Here is a 23591-nt window from a genome sequence, read left to right as displayed (position 1 = left end):
AAAATAATGGTGGGAGCAAATGAGGACACAGCGGAATAGAAATTTATACCCACAGACAACTAGACATCTATATGCCTTCAGTTCTGCCCACAAACAGAGGGTGCAAAAAAGAAGATTCAGTTATGGCTCCTTTAAAAAAAAATAATCAGGCTCTTAATTGCCTTGTTCTGTTATGCGGATGAATATTTTGCCCAAATTTGCACTGGAGTGTTACTACTTAGACTTCATTCTTTGTGAAAATGCAAAAATAATCAACTTTAATACAAGCCATATACTACCATAGTTCTTTGCTCTTTTATCACATTCTTGATTGCAGCAAGGCTACAACTGGAAGGGGGCTTGGCCCTGTATATCAAAAACATATCCACAGTCATCAAGGTCTTTGAAAACTTCCTTTAGTCTTTTGCTCTTCTTCCCAATTTGGACAGGCAACAGATTAGTGAAAAAAGGATGTTTATATTAAAGTGGATACTTCTTTGCCATTTTAATGCAATGAGAGAAAAATAACTAGTTGGTTTTTTTGTGGACTTATACAATGTTAGTATACATTCCTGGCTCTATTGAATTTACATTTCATTATTCATTTCTCACATCTTTCCTTTTCAGACTGAGGGATATCTTAGCTCCCAGACAGCTTGTTATACTGTGCGTGATTATCCCAAAGTATTTCTGGTGTGTAAATGAAATGCAGTTTACCACTTTCAGTGGCAGCAGTTTCTTAAAGTCAGTTTTATAGTGCTCATGAAAGCTGCTGTGTTGACAACATTGGGGACTAAGTCTGTCTCTCCACATAACAGACAGTTGCAATGCAAGCTTACCACTTGCTACTCCATCAATGTACTTCAGTCACGACTTTCAGATAAACACCTCTAGGGATGTGAGTAGTTCTGTCTCCATGACTACTCAGTTCTTGGCTCCTTTTCTGAGACAACCAATAAGGGTGCCAGTTGTGTTGTTTTTTAATTAGGAAAGGATTCGTGTGCACTGTTAAATTAAATCCTAAACCTTTTAAATAGGGGCTACAATGTAATCCAATTCCAGTATAAAGAATTCTGTATGTTCAGGACTCCAATTGTCATCACGGTAAGACAGCTGATATTAGTAAACAGTTGTATTTACAGAAGTTCCAGACTTAAAATGCGTGCATACTCTTTACTTTGAAATTCATCTACTTTTCCTTTCATCTCTAATCAACTCTTTTAGTTAACACACATGTACTTCAGCCTGTTTCAGGTGTTAATTCCACAAAGCCAGATAACAATAAAACAGCCTATGTTTTTTAGTTGCTTTCTGCTGAAGATTTTCCGTGGTTCCCTGAACAAATCTCATGGACATATCTGTCTTCACCATATTCCCTAAACCCTACGCCATGGATGATCTGTAGTCTTTGAATACTAAGGAAGGAGATTTAGAGTGGCTATCTATAATAGTACCTTCAAGTTCCTTTCTAGGAGAGCCTGCTAGGTTTTTCCTACACTCAAAATTGCACAAGAATTAGTGAGTTGGAGAGCATCATGTTTTACAAGCTTTAGAAGAGACAGCTATATAGCTCTATCCCACAATGTTTTAAGTTAATCACCATAAAAAGCCTATGTCACAAAAGTAACCATTGCTGGGTTTTTTTTTAACCGGTTTCAGTTGGCAATTAGGTATTGGAATCAAGCAATAGATAATTTAATCCCGTGGTCCTCCACTTGAAACCAATAGAGCTCAAAGGAATTGAACGTTTTGCTAGAATATCCACTAGAAAATAATGTTTGGAATGTTCGGAAACAACTCAGGGTTATCTTTCCACTACACCCAAGCATTCAGCCTGAGAGCTCAACATGCCTGACAGAGTGTTAGCCCTATTTCACAGATAGGGAAACAGACATATGGTGATGAAGAGACATGCCCATGCTCACAAAACAGGTCAATGGCAAAGCCCTGACTCCCTTATTCTGAGTCCATTGCTTTAGGACAATGAGGAGGACTGGAAGCAGAGAAGTGAAACCCGCCAGTCTGTTTTCATTGTCCAAGCTGAGTGAATCACAAAAAGTAAACAGCAAACCTGTGAAAAGCTAAAATAGATTTATTAATTTAAGAAACTGAGATTTTGTTCATAAAAGTGGTGAAAGTCTCTTAAAACAGAGATTGTTGACAATATGTAAAGGACTGATATTTGCGTCACATCTGGGAAAGTGGTTTCAACCAGTTATTGAGTCCAGTAACTTATAATTTAACTACATGCTTTGACACATTTCTGGAAATTACATCTTGATTATTCCCGTAAGGAAGACTGGCTAATGCTACTGTTGGTAGCAGATGTAGGAAAGGGGGCTCTTAATAAAGACATTGACACACAAATACATGTATGTTTTGATACTACTTTAATTGAAGTAATTATGTCTATGATTGTATTTACTAAGAACCTATTTTCCCACGTCTGCTACCAACAGTTGCATTAGCCAGTCTTCCTTATGGGAATAATCAATGCATAATTCCCAGAAATGTGTCATCATTTAACTCCGTGCTTTGCAAGCTATTGGACTGTAATAACTAATTTAAACCACTTCCCAGATGTGATGGAAATATATCTGGTGACGATATGTATTGAGAAGTACGGTAAGCTTTGCATTTAAACTAAGGGCTTTACTTTGAAGTGGCATAATGGAATATTTAAGTTGTCATATTTCACTATACACAGGTTTATAAGCAAAACAATACAAAGTTTGAAGATTAAGGAAACAGAAAGAATGAGTTTGCATTATTTATACAATGACATATACTTGCTGGTGCTTGACAGATTAATTAAAGTCTATTCATAGGCCAGCAAGGTGTTGGTGGAGATCTGAGATTCACATCACACGAGAAAGCTGCTTAACTCCCTCTATAAATCATAATTAAAGGATGTGACGTTATCTTAGGGCTATGCAGCTAAAAGGTGTCTTTCAGGGCTTAGAGGTGAGTTAAAGGCAATTGAATCCCAGTTGAGAGCTGATGTTACAGCGAATTTACAGGACAGGATATGGGACGATGTACCTGCACTGAAGAGCTTGCAGAAGACACCAAGAGGCAAATTGATGTGTGATCATTATAAGCAGTTGGAGAGTGGTTCGAGAGGACAAGAGAATCACCAGTAAGATAACTGGTTTGCTTTGGTTGGTAATGCATGCATTACAGAGGTACCAATAACTGTTTTAAATTGATTGTGAGCAATAAAATGCCTTTGAAAGGGAACACTAGGATCTCTGGGCCTCACAGAAGTGAGTCTTAAGAAACTCAGATGAGGACAGGGTGCACACAGGGTAGTAGGCCAAACCAGAGATAGCAGTAATGGTAGGCTCTATGACATATAGAGACAACAATTTTTATCTAACTAGCGAATACAACACTGGTGCACTCCTTAATGCCAACAGACTAAAAGGCCCAATTCTGCAGTCTGGGGATTTGTGCTGATCAGGACCGGAACTTTGTTTACATAGACACCATTCCTTAACAATAAGATAAATAATAAAAAACATCACCTCCCACAAGTAATGATTACAAAACATGTTACTGCCAACTTGGGAGGGGACGGGGTGTGCCTCTAGGGAAATAAGCTCTGGCTCACAAATGCCGTTCTCATGAACAGGAAGCTAAGTAGTAGCTACAGAAAGAAATGAAAAATGCAGATTTACAACAAAATAAAATTCTAAACTTACAACAGCAACAACATTACCCAGCTTTGCACAGGACACAGTTCAGCTCTGAAATGAAGTCTTCTTCTCAGGTCTTCCCCCTTATGTGGGATTTTCAGAATGTACACAGCATGTTAGCTGACTCCTTTCCCTTCAAAGACCTTTCCTTAATTGCCTTGAGTTGCTGTTCTGCTGGGCTTGTATAGCTCTGACTCCCAGCAGCCATTGCAGTTCTGCCCTATCACCTTCAGGGAGGTGCCTTTGCATTTTGTTGTTCGCTTTTGCTCCCATTCCCTTGCTTTTGTAAGTACTTTGGCTATGTTAATTCAGGTTTTTTCCTTTAAAAAAAAAGGCTTGGCGCGGTAATTATTGCACGCAGGTCATAATCCAAACAGCTCTGGATACATCGGGGGGGGGGGGGGGGGGGGGGGAAGAGGCTGGGTTAACAGCTACCACACCATCATAGGAATAACCATTGTGTCTTCTCTCTCAAAATCGTTTCCCTCATGGCAGCTGCTGAAAATTCCAGTTTTGTGACTATTCCAGAATAGTCACATAACTATTCAACTGGATCCATTTCTGAGAGTCTAATGTATCCCCATGAACAACAGGAGAAGGAACTACAGTATCAACAGTAGGGCCTGAAGAGGATCCCACTGATGGTGATTCAGCATGAAAGGTGAGTAAATTAAATGTTTCTACCCCCAGCCCTGGCCACCTGTGTTGCCAGCTGGTAACACAGTCACACAAAGGACCTGTGTCCACTGCTGATGCCAGAACTCCTGATCTGCCAGTGCCGGCTCATGCTGCATGAAAGTAGCTCCAAATCACTTTCATCACTCGACAGATGAGTGATCTTTCATCACAGTAGGGCTGCTCTCAGTTACCATGACAGAGCACTGGAGGGCCCTACCTCACTTAGTGTGTGTATGTATATATAGGAATATATTAGCAATGCTTGTGTGAATGTCTACAAGTTGCTGTGTCACCCCCCGTCTTCACTCCACAGACCAGGATTACCACGGTAAGTGTGTGCAACATTTCAAATGTGCAAAATTCCAAAAGCTCCTTTTTTCAGAGCTAGAAGTGGATTTTGCAAGTTGATGTGTGAACAAATATTTAATACATTATGACCCCCTGTCCTCTCGAAAACAGAACTGGAGTGCCTGACTCTATCTAATGTATTTGTCCCCACAACACCCTGGGGAAGTATCACTATCCTCATTGAGTATATGTGGAACTGAGAAACTAAGTGATGTGCCCATCACACAGGAAGTCTGGGGCAGACCCAGCTCTCACAAATCCTAGGCCAGGGCCATGAGTAGTGGACTGTCCTTCCTCTCTTTAGACCCTCACAGTTTAACACTAGGGATTACTGGAAAAGAACGGAAAACACCACACAAATACTGAATGCAATTTTGCCATGAAGATTTTTTAACCTATTTTTACCCAGCTCTTTTTGAATCTGCAAGGCTGTGCTGGAACAACAGACTCTTATTACATTTCTCTTTCTGACCAGGCTTGAGATAAAAGTACTGTGCCAACAGCCTTTCTTGCAGTGCACAGACTCTTTTTCTTCCACTCCTGGTCTGTAATCCAAGTTTTCAGTGAAGGTTCTTCTTTTATCCAAGATGGATCATCCATCCCTAACACGTGCACTGCAAGTACAAAACTGGAGGAGATTCTATTTGCGTTGACATTCCAATTCCAACTTCATCATCTCTGACCACAGACAAAGTCAGGTATGCAGTTCAATTTGCCTCTATTGGTTCTGATTTCAGGGAAGTGCCCACGGTCATCAAGCTTGAGCGGTGTTTCATAATTGAAAGGAGGGGTGTGTGTCCCTGCGGACAGCCTGGATAGGAATATAGGAACCGTCAATCCATGCAGCATACTTCTTTGCTGAAGCGTTGCAACGTATCCTGCAATATGCAGCAAAGTTTACTCCTGCTGTAAGTAGTAGCATCCCAACTCGCCCTCTGGAGCATATAAACACAACCAGATGAAGCACATGTCTGCAGCCAGATTTACAAGAGCCAGATGTACTGCCAGTATTGGAGGGAAGGTGCACAGAATAATAGTTGCTCTGCACAGATATTCACAGATCCATGATGTTGGACCTTCTTTCCTTGTAGCATTTTGGGCTCTGTGCACAGGCTTCAGCCCTGACCGCTGTCTGTCCCAACCATCTGCTGAGCCTGCGTACAAGATGGGAATATGCAATAGATTTTTGACCTCTTCCATACTGTCAAATTTTACCATTAACATCTCCCTTCCATATCCAACCTGATGTAATCAGCTTCTGTACTGTGTGGAATAGCACAGACCGGGCAAATAGAGAGGAAAAGTTTAGTAATTAACCTTGTGGTCAAAAGTAAATTTAGTGGCAATATTTCTTCTATTAATTTGGTCTTTATCTGAAAAAAAATATTTGCAATACTCTCATCTGACAGAGATCGGTTTAAAAAAAAATAGAAAGATTGTGCTGGACTAATTTGGTAGCCAAGAGGAAGGATCCATGAAATGCTGATTTTGACATCTATATTCAAATCTCAGACTCCTTCTCCTTTTCCTAATTTTGACCTCAATAACCTTGAGTGTGTTTGCGTTTAGTGCTCCTGGAAGTGAAGGCTAATACTACTGGCTTGAGTAGAGTTTTGGCTTCTCTTGAGCAGAAAGATTAACAAGCATACGTACCTAACTGCTGTCCACATCACAAAACCGCCAGGCTGTGCCTGATGGCCGAGAATGTGACCATCTAACTAACTTTACTTTTGGGATTTAAATCAGGAATTAAATTAGGTTTCCAGAGGTGAAGAAAGTTCAATTCACTTTCTAAATAAAGAAACATGGGTTTGTTTTTAATAAGGAAAGTTGTCAGTCCTATTTTATTATGAGCGACAGAGACAGAAATGGAAAGAATCAACATACGCGTTATACCTAACTTACTTAAACTACAATCACCATGGTATCTGAATGCCTTACAACATTATTTAAATCCAAAAGCAAACAAGTAAAACAGATTTATACAACAGATTTGTACATATTGTAAGAAAGTTGACAGAGTGCTAAAACCTATTCTATGATCTATATGTGTTTGCACAACGAAATGATGTATAGTATACTCTATATTGTGAACAGAGCCTTGATTTACACAAGTAATAATCTTGCTCTATATTTTAAAACACAGTCCAAAAATCCTGTACAGCTACTCATCTAAAATCTAATCCAAACCCTATTAAAGTTCAATCAAAAGACTCCCTTTGACTTCAGTGGGCATTGGATTGGGCCCATAGTACCTGTGAATAACGGTGAGTACAAACAGCCTAGCACATGATCATATGTAAAATATCACATTGCATAGATTTAAAGTGGAAGACATGCAATAACAAGACAAGTCACAGTATAGCAAAACCTTGTTTCTTTGGTGAAACAGAAGCAGATATTAAAGTTACAAAGATTTTAACTTTCATTCACAAAAAACCCAGACATTCACATTATACACTATACAAGTTATAATATAAATAGAGAAAAGCATTATGTGTGCTGTAGAGGGGAAAAATGTACAAGTCAATGCCGTGGGGTACTGCAGTAAAGAACACTCAAAGGTTAAGTTCCACTTGGTTTAGCAGTCAATGGAATTTCTTAAAGACACCATTTGCAATTGTAGCTACTGTATTTGCTGAGAAGCCATAGAAGGTTTACTTTATGGACAGCTCAGTAGGATACAAATTCCTACATGTTAGCTGGATTTTCACTTTTTTTCTTTTGCTCGCTACTCTCTCCATAATTTTTGTCTACATCAGTAATATAAGAGACCTAGACCTATGTCTTTATATTATTATTTTAGAAGATGTATCAGAGGGTATTTATCTTTTTTTTATTTTTATACAGCCCAAAAGTGTGCTAGGTGCTTTGATGAAACAACCAAATTGACATGATCCTTGCTGTGGAGAGCTTATTTTAAATACTACCTTACTATGCGTGTCCAGGCCAATGATGAGCGGAATGGGTCAAAGTAAAATAAAGCAATCAAAATAAACAAGTCCTACATGCACACTTCATTCACTATGATCTTTTTGTGCATTTCTTTTTAGATCACCAACATGCAGATTCTTCTACAAGTCACCCATTTCATCACAAACAAGTGATCCTGTTTGCTAGGAATTTAGTTCATCAGGGAAATAGCAGTTGAGGTGGAATATGATTCCAAATGCATCAAGGGAGCTCAGGGGCTAACACTGAACTACCAAGCGCTTTCAATTTTCTTTGCATGGGTAAAATAACATCCAATAAGTTAAATCAGTATGGCTTACTTCATTTATTTATGTACGCTTCACAGCTGCAGCATTCATACACAAACATTCATTACTTTATAAAAAAGATTAAAAATGGTTATATATACAAAATTATTTACTTTTTTGACTTTTTTGTTTGTTTGTTAAAAAAAAAAGAACACCGCAAAAAACCAACCCTAGGTCTACCTCCATTATAAAATGCAGAGACTTGTAACATAGACCTATGGTTAGTATTGTGAAAGTCATTTTAAGAAAGTAACCCTGGTTGAGAGAGTTAATGTATTAGCACTTTGACTCTTACAGGCCTCCTTTGCCATATACAAGTCCTCCATGCAGTCCTTTCTCACCAGTGATGAAGCTGGAATGGAGAGCAGGAAAAGTTCCACATTGCAGTCCCTAATTCAGGCTTGATCTCACTTTATGTGCTACTTCTAAGTTTTGCATCACATGGACAAAAACTGTTCCTCTGATGGGAAATGGCAGAGATAAAAAAAAAAAAAAAAGACATATAACTTGCGTGTTTATCTTCATCTGGCAGTTTTCAGTCAATACAATTATATTTAAACCATCTCCAACCTAGGTGAACGACAGACAAATAAGGAAATCAATGATTACAGACCTCTGAGGCCATATAACCATAAATATGCCTGAACTTAGTGTGACTTTTCATTTTATATACAGGATTTTAAGAACAACACACAATTAAACATAATAAAATCATCTTATTTACATTTTCATTGGTGCTAAAATTGAGCTGTTTAAATATTGCAGTAGGCTGGTATATGTTATAAAATAGTCCCCACTGGTGGCATATAGAAAACTAACATTTCTGATTGGCTGGAAATGGTTCCTCATATTTTTATTTTTGAATTTGCTGATAAACCCCAACATTTTTGCAAAATGTGTTGTGAATTCTGGAGTCCATAGTTCCAAACAATTTGCTAATACTTCTATAAGTGATAGAAAAGGCACAGTAAGTTAGGACTTTGGCTGAAATGGTGAAAATCCCCATTCACCATTTAGCATTCAGCGCCTTGAATCCTGCCACGTCCTGATCCAGCGGTGATAATGTTTTGATGAATTTAAGAAAGTTCCCTTTCCTGGTGAAGGATGTTTATAGTAATATTTCTTAGAATAAGTCCTTTGGAATGTGGATGCTGCAAAGAAGGGGGAGAAGAAGGAAAATATTAAAAGAATACCTTGATCTGAACAATAAACTGATAGATAGACAATATAATGAGTCACACTGTATATAAGTTTATTAATGGTTTATATTTGATGTATTTTTAAAGCCCCTGCTCCTGACATTAAGTGAGTATGGGAGAATTTCAGCTTTCACTGTCATTTGTTTTTTTTAAAATACATTTATAGCCCTGATGATTGTGGAGAAAAGCTTGAAGACATGATCCAGGGACATCCTAAAGACTGAGAAACCAGAAGACAAATAACACCCCCCACACCCTTTTTTTTAAATTATGATTTTTTGAGGCCTGATTCATGGTTTTGAACACCTGAGATTAATAATGCTGCTGGAACAATCTATATCAATTGATTAATCCTGTATTAAAACATCTATTAATCATTTATTAATTCTTCATACACAATCTGAAAATGGATCCTTAATAAAAATTTTGACCAAATTGGATCTATAGTTTCCGATACAGCTCACAGTCAGCAACTTACGATTCATGCAGGTGATTTTAGGCATATCCCATCTTCCATTCCCTTGACACCGGATAGTTGGAATATGGCGCTGGATGAAACCATCTTTGCAGTGGTATCTAATCAGGGAGTTGATTTCATAGCGAGGCTTCATCTTCCCAAAAGTCTTTGCATTTTCTACAACAGGAGGCTGACCACAGGCAACTAAAGACCAAAAAGAACCAAGTTCATAGGTGTCATTCCAAAGTGAGTCTAACCCAGCAGTCCTTACTCAGGAGGGCACCAACTTACTTCGTAGGAGTCTTGCCTGAATCAGAACTGCAGGATCGGCCCTGTTGTGACATGGTTGAGCATATTTTAATGTCACAAGAATGTAAATGGAAACTTGTAGACAAAACTGATGGAGTTTCCTTTTTGTTTTTAATTTACTATGTGGTTTGATGGCCAACAGAAAATGGGAATAAAGTAGCAATTTCTGCAGAACTCCAAAAGCCATTAACTCTACATCAATAGGTTTTTCAAAAAGGGCTAATTCATAAACTTAGTCTGGAATTCTCCTTTTGAACAAGACTATATGTGAAACACTGGAAACCTATGGATCCATCAGTGATATATTGATAAAGCACTTAGAGGAGAGGAAAGTGACCAGGAACAGTCAGCATGGATTCACCAAGGGCTAGTCATGCCTGACTAATCTAATTACCTTCTATGACGAGATAACTGGCTCTGTGGATGAGGGGAAAGTGGTGGACATGTTGTTCCTTGACTTTAGCAAAGCTTTTGACATGGTCTCCCACATTATTCTTGCCAGCAAGTTAAAGAAGTATGGGCTGGATGAATGGACTATAAGGCGGGTAGAAAGCTGGCTAGATTGTCAGGCTCAACGGGTAGTGATCAATGGCTCCATGTCTAGTTGGCAGCCGGTATCAAGTGGAGTGCCCCAAGGGTCGGTCCTCGGGCCGGTTTTGTTCAATATCTTCATAAATGATCTGGAGGATGGTGTGGATTGCACCCTCAGCAAGTTTGCAGATGACACTAAACTGGGAGGAGAGGTAGATACGCTGGAGGGTAGGGATAGGATACAGAGGGACCTAGACAAATTGGAGGATTGGGCCAAAAGAAATCTGATGAGGTTCAACAAGGACAAATGCAGAGTCCTGCACTTATGAAGGAAGAATCCAATGCACCACTACAGACTAGGGACCGAATGGCTAGGCAGCAGTTCTGCAGAAAAGGACCTGGGGGTTACAGTGGATGAGAAGCTGGATATGAGTCAACAGTGTGCCCTTGTTGCCAAGAAGACTAATAGCATTTTGGGCTGTATAAGTAGGAGCATTGCCAGCAGATCGAGGGACGTGATCGTCCCCCTCTATTCGACATTGGTGAGACCTCATCTGGAGTACTGTGTCCAGTTTTGGGCCCCACACTACAAGAAGAATGTGGAAAAATTGGAAAGAGTCCAGCGGAGGGCAACAAAAATGATTAGGGAACTGGAACACATGACTTATGAGGAGAGGCTGCGGGAACTGGGATTGTTTAGTCTGCGGAAGAGAAGAATGAGGGGGGATTTGATAGCTGCTTTGAACTACCTGAAAGGGGGTTCCAAAGAGGATGGATCTAGACTGTTCTCAGTGGTAGCTGATGACAGAACAAGGAGTGATGGTCTCAAGTTGCAGTGGGGGAGGTCTAGGTTGGATATTAGGAAAAACTTTTTCACTAGGAGGGTGGTGAAACACTGGAATGTGTTACCTAGGGAGGTGGTGGAATCTCCTTCCTTAGAAGTTTTTAAGGTCAGGTTTGACAAAGCCCTGGCTGGGATGATTTAGTTGGGGATTGGTCCTGCTTTGAGCAGGGGGTTGGACTAGATGACCTCCTGAGGTCCCTTCCAACCCTGATATTCTATGATTCTATGATATCAATAAAATGCAGTAAATCTAAGGATGTTACAAAAGCAGCAGTGGTGAAGATCTGGGTTTGGGTTTTGACTGCACCAGTCTGTAAAGGCTGAGAATTTCAGATGATCAGCTGAGTGCACAGCTTCTAGTAACAGCAAAGTTTCATAGTCCCACCCATTCTAATGGAGCAAAGCCACTACATAGCTGAGCTGTATGAACCCAAACATGGTTCAGGTTTAGACAGCATGATAAAATAATCCTGCTTTGTGCTTTGGAAAACATGTGGATAAAGGTCTGTGAGAAAATGCCTTCAACAGGAGCTGAAACTCCAGCTCAGTAATAGTAGGCATTGACTGTACGCTCAGTGCAGCCCATAATTCTGTTAACTGAAGAGAGTTCTCAGGGCAAACAAGCTCTCTCATTGGTTTTCTTTTCCATCAACCTAGCAGTAGGAGTACTCCAGTACTCTCTGCAGTTAGAAGGGTGACTCCACCTTCTGACCCTGCCCAACCAGTTGTTTTTGGTTAATTTAGGCTACTGAGTTGGTGGAAAGCTGTACAATCTGCCCAAAATATAATCTTTCTGGGCTAGAGAAAAAAGAAGCCGGTTTAAAGCTGGTAAGCGTAAACCCATATGAGGATCCATTATGCCGGTCTCCAGCCAGAATTTGTCCGCATTACTTTATAAAGCAGGGTCACTCAGATGTATGAATTCAGGGAATCATGCCTATTTTAGTCACTATCACATGGTGATGGTTTCTCACCTGTTCCTTTCTTGCAGGTATATGTGAGGTGGTAGTTGCATGGCACATCATTCCACTGGCCATTCTCATGCCAAATTATAACAACACAGTCTTCTCCAACAGAAAAGAAACTGTCTGGCTGGTTAGGTCGCCAGTTTTCATATTGCTGCAGAAAAGAGGAGCAAAGTTATTATTTCCAGAGTCAGGGCATATTACATTCTGTATTAGAGAAGATCACATAATATTTCCTCAGAAAGGGAAAATTCAATAGTTCAACACAGGCAATTCAGCACAAATTAAACAAAAATGGATGTACAATTAATAGAAGTGGGAGGGAATTGATTATCTTAATGGAAAAAAAAATAAAGCTTCCTCCTCTTGCCTCGGACCTGCTTCTACCAGTCCATTTTTATTAATACCACATTCATACAGAAATTGAACAGGAGCAATTCCTGACATCTAAACAATGCAGTTAAAAAAGCGGTTCAGACACAGAGACACACAAAGGAAACCAACGACATGCAGTTTGGAGCAAACCAAACCAAACACAAGGATGCGTTGCTCTTGTTTGTTTGTTTGTTTAATTGTAAGCCTGGGGTTGAGCCTAGCGAACAAATAGAGACAAACTATGGACCTGACCCTGAAAAGAGTTCCATCCCTGGCAGGTTTTGATGGGGCTCCATTCACAAAATTGGTCCACACATACCTCATTGCAGGACATGGACTTTAGATCATTCAGTGATGTCATTTGTGGTGGTGTGGGGGAGGGGAGAGAGAGAATTAAATCCGCTCTGTTGAACAACAAGCCAGGAGTGCATGAAAAGTTGCAATATAGGAACAGTCAATACTGGATCAGATTCAAGGTCCATCTAGTTCAGTACCCTGTCTCTGACATCGGCCAGTACCTGATCCTTCAGAGAAAGGTGTAAGAACCCCACAGTAGGCAGATGTGGGGTAAGTCTCATCCTGGTTTCCAAACAGATACAGCAACTAAAGACATATTTTCCCCTCCATTAATGGAGACCCCACCCTTTTTGGACTTCTCTGACCCTATTTTAATTTCTTCTTAAAAATACATATATCATAAAAAACAAAACAGAATTTTTTTTTTGGAAAACTACATATAATAATTTTATTCTGTATTCCTTCTATGTCACTGCTGGAAAAATTATACGAAGGATAAAAATAAGTATCTGAAAACAGGAATTCATATAAATGCCAGAACACAGCCAGCCAATCAGCTCCTTCTATGGCCAAAGTGGCAAGATCCCCCCAGTGTTCACATTTGAATTTGGCACTTACATCATCCTGACTGGACCTTGTCCATATAAATGTCCTTAAAAGCATAGCTTTTAAAAAAAATAAATAACTTTATGAAGTTACCACAATTCAATACCCATGTGAACACATTTAGAAATAAAGTTAACGAGCCACACACAATGCTGAATCAAGCTATTAAAAAGCTGAGTTTAATGCTTAACCTCTTCCTACAATATGTCATTACAAGTCTTTAATTATCTAAGCACTTCTCAACTGTAATGTTCTAAACTGAGCTGCACTGAATTTATTACAGGTGCCCAACTCGTAAAACATCCTCCTTGATGTGTGGGACTAAGTTAATTTAGGGTTGCCAGGTGTCTGGTTTTCAACCAGAATGCCCAGTCGAAAAGGGACCCTGGTGGCTCCGGTCAGCACCACTGACCAGGCCGTAAAAAGTCCGGTTGGCGGTGCAGCAGGCTTAAGGCAGGCTCCTTGCCTGCCCTGGCTCCGTGTGGCACCCGTAATCAGCGGCATGTCCCTCCAGCCCCTAGGCATAGGTGCGGCCAGGGAGGCTCTGCGCACTGCCCCCACCCTGAGCACCAGTTCTGCAGCTCCTGTTGGCCAGGAACCACGGCCAGTTGGAGCTGCGGGGGTGGCACCTGTGCGCAGAGTCAGCACCTGCAGGCAAGGGCAGTGCACAGAGCTGCCTGGCCACACCTCTGCCTATGGGCTGGAGGGACATGCTGGTCACCTCCAGGAGCTGCGTGAGGTAAGCGTTGCCTGGCCGGAGCCCTCCTCCCACACCTCCTCCGGCACCCCAACCCCCTGCCCCAGCCCTGAGCCCCCTCCCGCACTCAAACTCCCTCCCAGAGCCCACACCTGCACTCCGAACCCCTCGGCCCCAGCCAGGAGTCGCATCTTGCACCCTAAACCCCTCATCCCCATCCCCACACCAGAGCCCGGACCCCCAGCTGGAGCCCTCACACACACCCTCCCTTCCACACCACAAGCCCCAGCCACAGCCAGGAGCCCCCTCCCATACTCTGAACCCTTCGGCCCCAGCCCAGAGCCCCCTCCTGCACCCTAAACCCCTCAGCCTCACCCCCACCACAGAGCCCGCACCTGCACTAGAGCCCTCACCCGCTCCACACCCCAACCCTCTACCCCAGCCTGGTGAAAATGAGCAAGTAAGCAAGGGTAGGGAAGAGCGAGGGTGGGGGGATGGAGTGAGATGGAGGCTCAGGGAAGGGGCGGGGCCTCAGGGAAGGCATGGGGCAGAAGGTGGGGCAAGGATGTTTGGTTTTCTGCAATCAGAAAGTTGGCAACCCTAAGTTAATTTCACCTCTGCACTTCAATGTTCAGCATCACTAACGTAAGACATATACAGGTCCTTCCTCATTAAGGGCCAGAATTCAGCATTTTGCTGTGGGAGTGCAAATCCTCCAAGCACGGCAGCTAAGCACAATGCACAGCATGCAAACATGCAAAAGCAGGGATCTGCAGTGTGCATGACTTTCTGTATCACTCTGTGCACAAATGCAAAATGGATCTGCATGCATCCCACAGTGCAAAGTGGTTGGGTCAGGGAGGCCTTACCTGGGCATGGTGGTGCAAATGTTATTGAGGATGCATAAGCATGGGTCAGAAATTCTGCCCTAAGTAATGTCAGTAAAAGAGTAACTCCATGGAAGTTAGTGGAATTACTCTGGACTGACAAAGTAAAATCCAAAGTGGATGTTCTTCTATGCCTGCTCTGTCCAATGTTGGGGCTCTTTTACAGCATGCTCAGATAAGACACTTAGGAAAACCAGATATTAATTACAGCCAGGATCCTGGTAGATGCCTGAGCCAAAGTGTATTCAATAGAAAGAATCTCATTGATTTCAATAGGTTCTAAAACTGGCCCAATCTTTCAGCACTCCTGGAAGGTTCTGTGGACTTGTGGAAGTCGAGGGTGCTCTGCACCCCAGGTGTGTGAGCTGAGGAGGGCTCAGCTCCTTGTCGGATTGAGCTATAATCATGTATAGCAGTTTGTGGGAGTTTTACATCATAATGGATTCAAACTTTTTGTTTTGTTAGCAGGGCTGCAGCCTAATGGTGCAGGATCATATCTAGACTCTGTAGTTTGTGCAAGAATGTCTGATATCCCTCGACATGACACGCCATTGCCTCACATCTGATATCATCATTGCACAGATTTCTTTTGGCTGGGCAGCTCTGATTTTGCTTGGTGTTAATGCCGGAATTGCTTAGCAGAGGAATTTCCAAACTGTTGAACTGCTTTCCTAAGTCTCCACCCTGCTCCTCTGCAGTTTTTCAGTACCTTATTTAGCCACGCTTCACTGATTGGGAGATAAGGATGTGGAGAGAAAGTATCTCACCGTTTTGGATGGCATGTGTTGCTTTACAAATGCATTAATATCCTTTTTCTTGTTAAGGGAGAGATTTTGGGGAACCATGATTCTCCTCTTACTTACAATGGCGTAAATCAAGAGCAACATTATTGAGATCAGTGGAGTTACATCAGCATAAAACTGGTGGGAGAGAAGACTCAAACCCCACATGTGTCAGTTACTAGGCTACAGCGTTTGTGTTCAAAGATATCCCATGTCTACAATCACTGTACTTGCGAAGTTTAAAGGCATCTCCTATATTTGTGAAAATGCATCCAAAATAGTTGATTAATAATTCATCTGTTGGGAAACACTGCTCAAATATCCTAAACAAAGCATCTTTCTTTTTAGTGGTTATGTCATTTGAGATCCTTATATTTCAACTCAATTACTGTATTTTACAAAAATACATTTTACCGAAAAATAGCATATTTCAGTTCCCCATTCCTTGGCACTGTTTATTGTGCAGATATTTTTTTTTTTAAGATCACGTGTAAAAGAGTTCAGCAACTGAACTCACAGATGGATCCAAAGAATGCTGTCACTGTTCCAGTCACTCTGCAGCTAGCTTATATCTTCACGTAAATTGTTAATCATGAAGCCATTATTAAAGGGCTCTTACTCTTATCCTGACAGTTTTCAAACCAGCCTGAAGTCATCAATCAAATGCCAACTGACATCTTACCAATATCATTAGTCTTCATTTCTGAAAACCTGAATACATTCACATTTCAAGTTAGCTCAAGGTGGAAGAGCTACTATGGGCTTTTTTATCTACAACAAAAAGATTATGGAGTTATACCATCAAACAGACCGACCTAAAGAACAATATGGAAGCAAGACCAGGAGTTACAATCACTGTAACATATAATGTGAAATGATGCGTGAGATCAAAATGTTAAAGCACATCTAGGCAGCGTATATAGGGACCTATACTCATGGCCATTTGTGCAGCCCTGAGGGGAGACCAATGCCAGACAAAGGTTGGGCTCACTGCACTTGTTTCCTCCAGCCACACAGTGGATCTGCAAGGATGATGTTGATGGAGGGGAGCTATACACTGGAATTAACACTCCGATGAGATGCACGGAGTAGTTCATCTCTCTCAATGCTATTGTTTCAGTCTCTCTGCAGACTCGGGCAGACATTGCTCTGTTGGTAACACCCAGGTCACATTTTCAAGCTCATCTTCACAACTGTGATGGCTAGAGATTTAGGTCTTGTCTATTCTACAAAGTCTTTGCTAGTCATGTATACATTATGTCAGCAAAACCTCCTAGTGAAGACACAGCATATGCTGGCTAAACTTTTCTGCCAGAATAGCTACACCTCTGAATGACATTAGCTATGCCAACAAAACCACTCTTCTGTCAACATAGCTGCATCTACACTGGGGTTTTTTTACCAGCATAGTTATGTCAGCTGGCAGTGCATGATTTTTTCATTCTCTTAGCTGACATAACTATGCTGGCAAAACTTTGTAGACTACACCAAGTCTTACTCGTTTTCAATGACAGTTGAAATGCTGGTGTCATCGCATTACTCCAGGAGCTGGTCCTAGGCATAGGAGTAGGGTGTCTCTATGCTTTAACCTGTCTCTTAGGAATCACACAACAATACTGACCTGCGATCACGGTCAAGCTGAGAACAAGAGTAGGCCCTTAATATATCTTCACTGCTTATAACAATAATGCGTCCCTTCAAGGCTTCTGTGTAAAGTTTGCTGGTGAAATTGGGGGCCAGAATTCTTGGAATTAGACATCATTAGACTAAACTTTGCAAGCTTCCTTTGCTACAAAGACTTCTTTTGTAGCAAGATGAAGGAGGGTCCAACAGTTAGGAGTCTAGTCAGGGACTTGGGAGATGCAGGTTCAATGCCCTGCTGTGCTGCAGGCTTCATGTGTGACCTTAGACTATGTCTACACTGCAATTAAAAACCCACGCTGGCCCGTGCAGGTGACTCAGGCTCTCGGGGCTCAGGCTGCAGGGCTGTATGATTACAATGTAGACTTCTGGGCTCGAGCTGCAGCCCAAGCTCGGGGCCCTCCCCCTTTGCAGGTTCCTATACCCCAAACATCTACACCGCAATTATGTCCCTTAGCCTGAGAACCACAACCTTGAGTCAGCTGACATGGACCAGCTGCGGATGTCTAATTGCAGTGTAGACATACCCTTCCTCTCTTGGTTCCTTATCCGTAAAATGGGAAAACAGTGAGGCACTCAGATATGATGGTAATGGAGACCATATAAGTATCTAAAATACATTTACTATTCTGTCCCTCAGGTGCATGGATTTCTATAAACTTCATTTCCCCCCATATTTTGCTTTGAATTAAACTTAACCAGACCCTGACAACTGAGTGACAGACTGTCTTTTAAATTAAGTCTAAGGAAACAAATAGTTAACAGCAAACCTTTGTCATTCAGAAGTGTCACTAATCAAAATGAGCAAGCACAGTATTCCCATCATGAAGACATCTCTGCAAATATCCGAATAAATTCTGCTTTATAAAAGGTTAGGTACTTATAATAGTTTATGATAACCACCCATACTTTGGAAACTAATAAGTAATCCACTTAGCTCTTTAGCTGTTTGCACACTGTCAAGGTGAATCTGTGGGGAACAGCATCTAAGCATTGTAATAGCCATCCAGTGATAACAGCCGTTCCTTTATCACAGAAATACATACCAAGTGGCTGTGATCAATAGCTAGGATTTTACATTCCAAATAGTCAACAGACACTGTGTGTAATGAACCACAACAAAATAAACCTCTGAGCAAACAAAACTTAATTACTTGACCTTTTTCTTGTGTAAAGGCCAATAATCCCTTCTATAACTAAACCCAAGAAATTATTGACTAGAAGTATGTCTAATCTTTACACTTTCAGGGTTGCTGTTTTTTCTCCTGGGGGAAGGGAACCTTTTCCGCAACCTTATATGACTCTCCAGTATAAATTTATCCTGGCGTGTTTTGGGCACTTGTTATTATGAATGTGATCTGTATTCCCGTGGCTGTTCTCTTTGAATGCTTCACAATGAGAAACTGATATGGCATATCACAAAACTGAGAAAAGGACATCAGGAGTGGGCTGAATGATTTTTCTGTGGTCTGTTTTATCTTAAATTAAAGTTAAGCAACATTTCCTGACTGTCATTTATCAGTAAACTGGTTTAAACTGAGCACTAGAAGCCTTAACAACACCATGACCACTTGCAATTGTCTCCTTTTCCCTAACGCTCCCTGAGAATGGGAATATGCTCTTCCATAATGACAGATAAGCCCTTAGAAGTTCTTATCAGGAAAGTCTGCTGACACAGTCATCCACTGGTGGGCTTCTTTTGAAATTCATTTACCTAGGATAGCTCAACTCAGATGTTATATCTGCTTTTGAATGAGGTCCTGCTATTAACCAGTTTTACAGCTGATGCACAAGGAGGTCAATTGACTTGTCCCAGGTTACAGTGAGTCAGTGGATCAGTTCAGACTTTACTGGCAGATTACTCTGTTAGACAACATTGCTTCTGTTAACTGAGAGACCTGGAAGAAGACGGGAAGGAATTTCACTTTCCATAAACAGCAAGAAAAAAAGGCCAAGGGTTTATTTGTAAAGATTCAACAAAGATCATAACAACATTTCCATTTATAATCATAGCATCACTTAATATTTAAATTAATCTGATATTTGCTCTGGGAAAGACAAGATGTTACATTTGAACTGTTGCACTGAATTAGGTCCCAATCCTGCAAACAGTTCCACATGTGCTTAACTTTAAGCATGTGAGTAGTTCCATTGACTTCTCTGGGACTATTCATGCATTTAAAGGCCCCCCGTTCAGTCAGGTATTTAAGCACATGCCTAATCTTAAATACATGAGTAATCCCATGGAAATCTTTGAGGCAGCTCACATGTTGAAGCACCTTACTGAATCCGGGCCAGGGGTAAGTGTGTGTTTTTCAGACTCAGAGCCTTAATCATTAAGGGTGAAATTGTGGCCTCTTTGAAGACAATGGGAATTGCCACTGGCTTCAACGAGGCCAGGATTTAACTCTAAGGATTTAGGCCCCGAAACTGCAACTGGATTTGTGCAGGCAGACCACTGTTTCCCCATGAAGCAGCTTGCAGGATAGGGGTCTTAGTTAGCACATGTTCATGTCTTTCTGGAAATATCCCAGAAAGACCACATGCATGCCCTATAAATATTTACATCTAAGTAGAATATATATCTTTTTGAGAGAATATTACCAATGTCATATAATGAAGATCCAATCCCTGCTTAGAACCAGTGACTAGCTGATGTATAAAATCAGTGTGAAACTTGTATTTTATATTGCAAGGCTAGGTGTTTGTTTGGCTGCTTGGCTTATTTTTTTTATCTGAGAACTCGTGAAAAGGAGAAACTTTGTGTTGAGCATGACAGGAAGCTTCCACTAGATGGAGCTGTCTACCCATTACTGTGCCTAGATATTAATGATCAGCTGCTGTATTACACTAACTTGTTTGAATAATACTAAAAAAATTAAAAGTTTCTGAAAAGATATTAACTTCTCCTTTCAATGCTTGATTCAAAGCCCATTGATGCCAACGGAAAGACTCCCACTGACCTCACTGGACTCTGGATCAGACCCTCACAGATTAGTTTTCATCATGCTTCATATATTTAGCTTAGTGAGAACAATTTAGTTTGCTTTATTTGCATGCATAAGGGGGACTTTCAGAGGAAGTTCAGACTGCTCCATACAGAAATTAATGAGATACTGGCACTTTTGGTAAGAGGGGAGTTTCCTTGATGTCTTTGTCTACTAGCTAAGGCTACATTAGAGAAATGTGAACCCCTGTAACTTCGTCAGTGTACAAAGCTTCTCTAATGTAGATAGTGACTATCTAGGTATGTGTATAATCCCCATCTTGAGCAATATGTTAGTTATCTACCTGACTGCTGCTCTCCACCCAAGAAGTAGTTGCATCTATCAGAAGTGTTGTATGTACAAAATGTGTAAAATGTTTTAGGATCTTTGGGATGAAGTCCACAATATAAATGATCATCATGATTTAATGTAACTTTGCTCTCTATTCGGCTTTTTTAAAAATAGGAATATAATTTAATTAATGTTTAGGTCTGCCCTATGAGAATGTTGTAGAAGGACCAATCTAACTTGATTAAACTAATTTGCCAGCGCGAAGGTATCTTTGTTTTGAGGAGTATGACAGAGGCTTGTTAATAGAGTACATGAACTCTGGGAATTATACTAAAGTAATTATATAAATCAATATCTACACAATTGTATTTTTCTCATGTGACTAATTAGAGAGACACACCAAAAAATACCCCATTTTGTCATTTATTCCAACCGTTATTGCAGGTTGTAGGCTGCAATGAGTTTCAGCCTAAAGCCAAATGTAATGCGCCTCAGAAGTAATTGCCTAGACCTTTGGAGAAAAAAAGAGACACCCCCCCTCAAAAAAAAAAAAAAAGTTTAAGAGGCCTCTTACTAGCCTGAGACATTCTGAGCTAACAACATACCTGCCATTAAACAATATACTTTAAATAAGAATAAGAATAATACATAGTTCTTCTGGCTTAAGCAGGTCAAATGAGCATCTTAGAGAGGGGCTATAATGACTGTTATATCTGAAAATCAAAATATTTGGTAGATTTAAAATCCCTGTCTTCAAGAAACCTATGGATCTCTGGCACAATAGCCTTTTTGTTTGCAGTTGACCACAGTATTTTTTAGTCTGTTTGTTTTATTTAACTCACAGGCAGCCTACCTCCCTACAAAGTTCTATGCATTTTTTGGGTCCTTTTGTGTTCAATACAGCTATTCTTTCTGGAAGGGGAGGTGTTATAGATTTAAGGTAAAACAGTCTGATTCACTGACCAATAAAGGAAAGAATAAGAGAGGACTTTGTTTTTAACAGAATTAAACTTTCGTTTTTATGGAGCTACCTAACACTGGCAAAGAAGTCCAGTATTACAAACATGAAGCATAACACTCTTGCTGAAGGGAAGAAAAACTAACGTAAGGTCTCTGGGTAGTTGTTAAAGTGGCAACATGCCCATTACTTTCCTGGCTGCCAGCATTCTATGAGCGACAGACAATCTGGCCACAGACACTAGCCAGCTCCTTAACACAGCACTAATCTTGTGTAATGGAAGTGAGCTCACTGCCATACAAAGCACTAATTATCAACAGCATTTTCCAAAGGATATGAATAGACAGAGGTCTGAAGCACCACCCCAAGTAGCTATATGTGCTTAATCCATGCCATGGAACATAGAAACATAATTCCAGTGGGCTCCTTCACCACTCTACTTGTTTGCAAGGGTGCTTAATGGTGAAATGCTAGCAATCCAACTACAAACAGAAGAAACTGCCAAAAGTGACACCAGATTTTTCTATTTAGACAAGTGTGCTTTATGGCTATAAAGGTTGCTATTAAACTTCAGTTTCCCTATGAGATTTTCAAATGCCACACAATATCTATTTATTGGCCTTTGAAAAATAGTTTGGAGAATGTCCCAGCTGATTAGGGCTGGTAATATTCATATCTAAGTCTTTCTTGCACTTATCAGCCTTTGTTGCTGAATTTGTCCTAAACATAGCTGAACTGAGCACGGTTTAAGATATGCAATCATCCATCTTGATATGGTCTACCTATTCCTTACAAATAATTATTTGAGGACTTGTTCCCTCTTCATAGTCCCACTGTGATTTTCCCAGATTTGTTTGGTTATTATTAGTAATATTTTTTACAGTATATTTGCAACTGTGGATTGTTCATAAACAGTTCTTAGCAAATACCTCAATGAGCATTCAATAGTCAAACTGTGTGATTAGTCAGTTAAATCACATGGTATGATTCCTATTCCCTGATGGGATGACCTAATCTGAACGGTTGCCGAACAAATATTTTATTTGCATGAATAAAAAATCCTACCCATACATTCTGGTGAAAGAAAAATATTCACAAAAGTGCTTGCAGAAAAGTGAATAGAAGTGGGGGGAATATGTTTAAAAGCAAATCACTATTTTGATTTTGCAAAAATGCTTGTGAAAACAAACCCTTACATATGTCTGTTTTAGTTCCTAAATAAATTAGAAACTAGTAGAAAAGAGCCTTATCAGAGGAACACAAAACACCCAACTACAGGACAACATGACATGTAATATGTCATGGCTTCCAAATCCATGGTTAACATATTCTCTCTGGCATAGTATATAATTCAAATGCAGCCTGCTGCATCCAGGGTGCAGGGCAATGTCTTGAGGGGAAACTGCTTCAGTTTCAGCCAGTACTGCATAATGAAGTTCTGGAAGTATTCTGGCCACTACTCATTCACTAACAGGACTTCAACACTTGATGCTGAGGACCTTGCCAACTAGCGGCTGCTACTGAATCTCCTATTTTGTAAAGATTATTGAGAAGATTGAAGCCAAGCAGTTATGGCAATATTTGTAGCCTACAGATTTCCTGGATGGTGGCCCATCTGGTTTTAGACATGGCTATTGATCTGAAATTGTGTTGGTGGCATAAGTCAATAATCTCTACCCTGAGACCATTTACAGCAGTAGCCTACTTGTTAAACAGAATTGTTTGCTGGGATCAAAGAGCACTTGCGATCTGGGGGCTGCACTGGCTACCTATGAACTTCTGGGTAAAATTCAAGGTTGTTT

At 40.6% G+C, this 23591-nt stretch overlaps 1 protein-coding gene across 1 annotated transcript in view; it reads right to left on the bottom strand.

The window, feature by feature from the left end:
• Positions 1 to 8983: 8983 nt before the first annotated feature.
• The window catches only part of LOC144264567 (versican core protein-like), a 122950-nt gene continuing 108342 nt past the window's right edge, over positions 8984 to 23591 (bottom strand). The window contains exons 10-12 of the mRNA XM_077816326.1: positions 12278 to 12422; positions 9641 to 9823; positions 8984 to 9114 (exon numbers count right to left, since the gene is read on the bottom strand). Coding sequence (XP_077672452.1) covers positions 8984 to 9114; positions 9641 to 9823; positions 12278 to 12422 — 459 coding nt within the window. The remainder of the gene's footprint in view (positions 9115 to 9640; positions 9824 to 12277; positions 12423 to 23591) is intronic.

The sequence above is a fragment of the Eretmochelys imbricata genome, chromosome 5 (genome assembly GCF_965152235.1).
Source record: "Eretmochelys imbricata isolate rEreImb1 chromosome 5, rEreImb1.hap1, whole genome shotgun sequence".
Classification (NCBI taxonomy): domain Eukaryota; kingdom Metazoa; phylum Chordata; order Testudines; family Cheloniidae; genus Eretmochelys; species Eretmochelys imbricata.
This window is presented reverse-complemented; position numbering and strand designations above follow the sequence as displayed.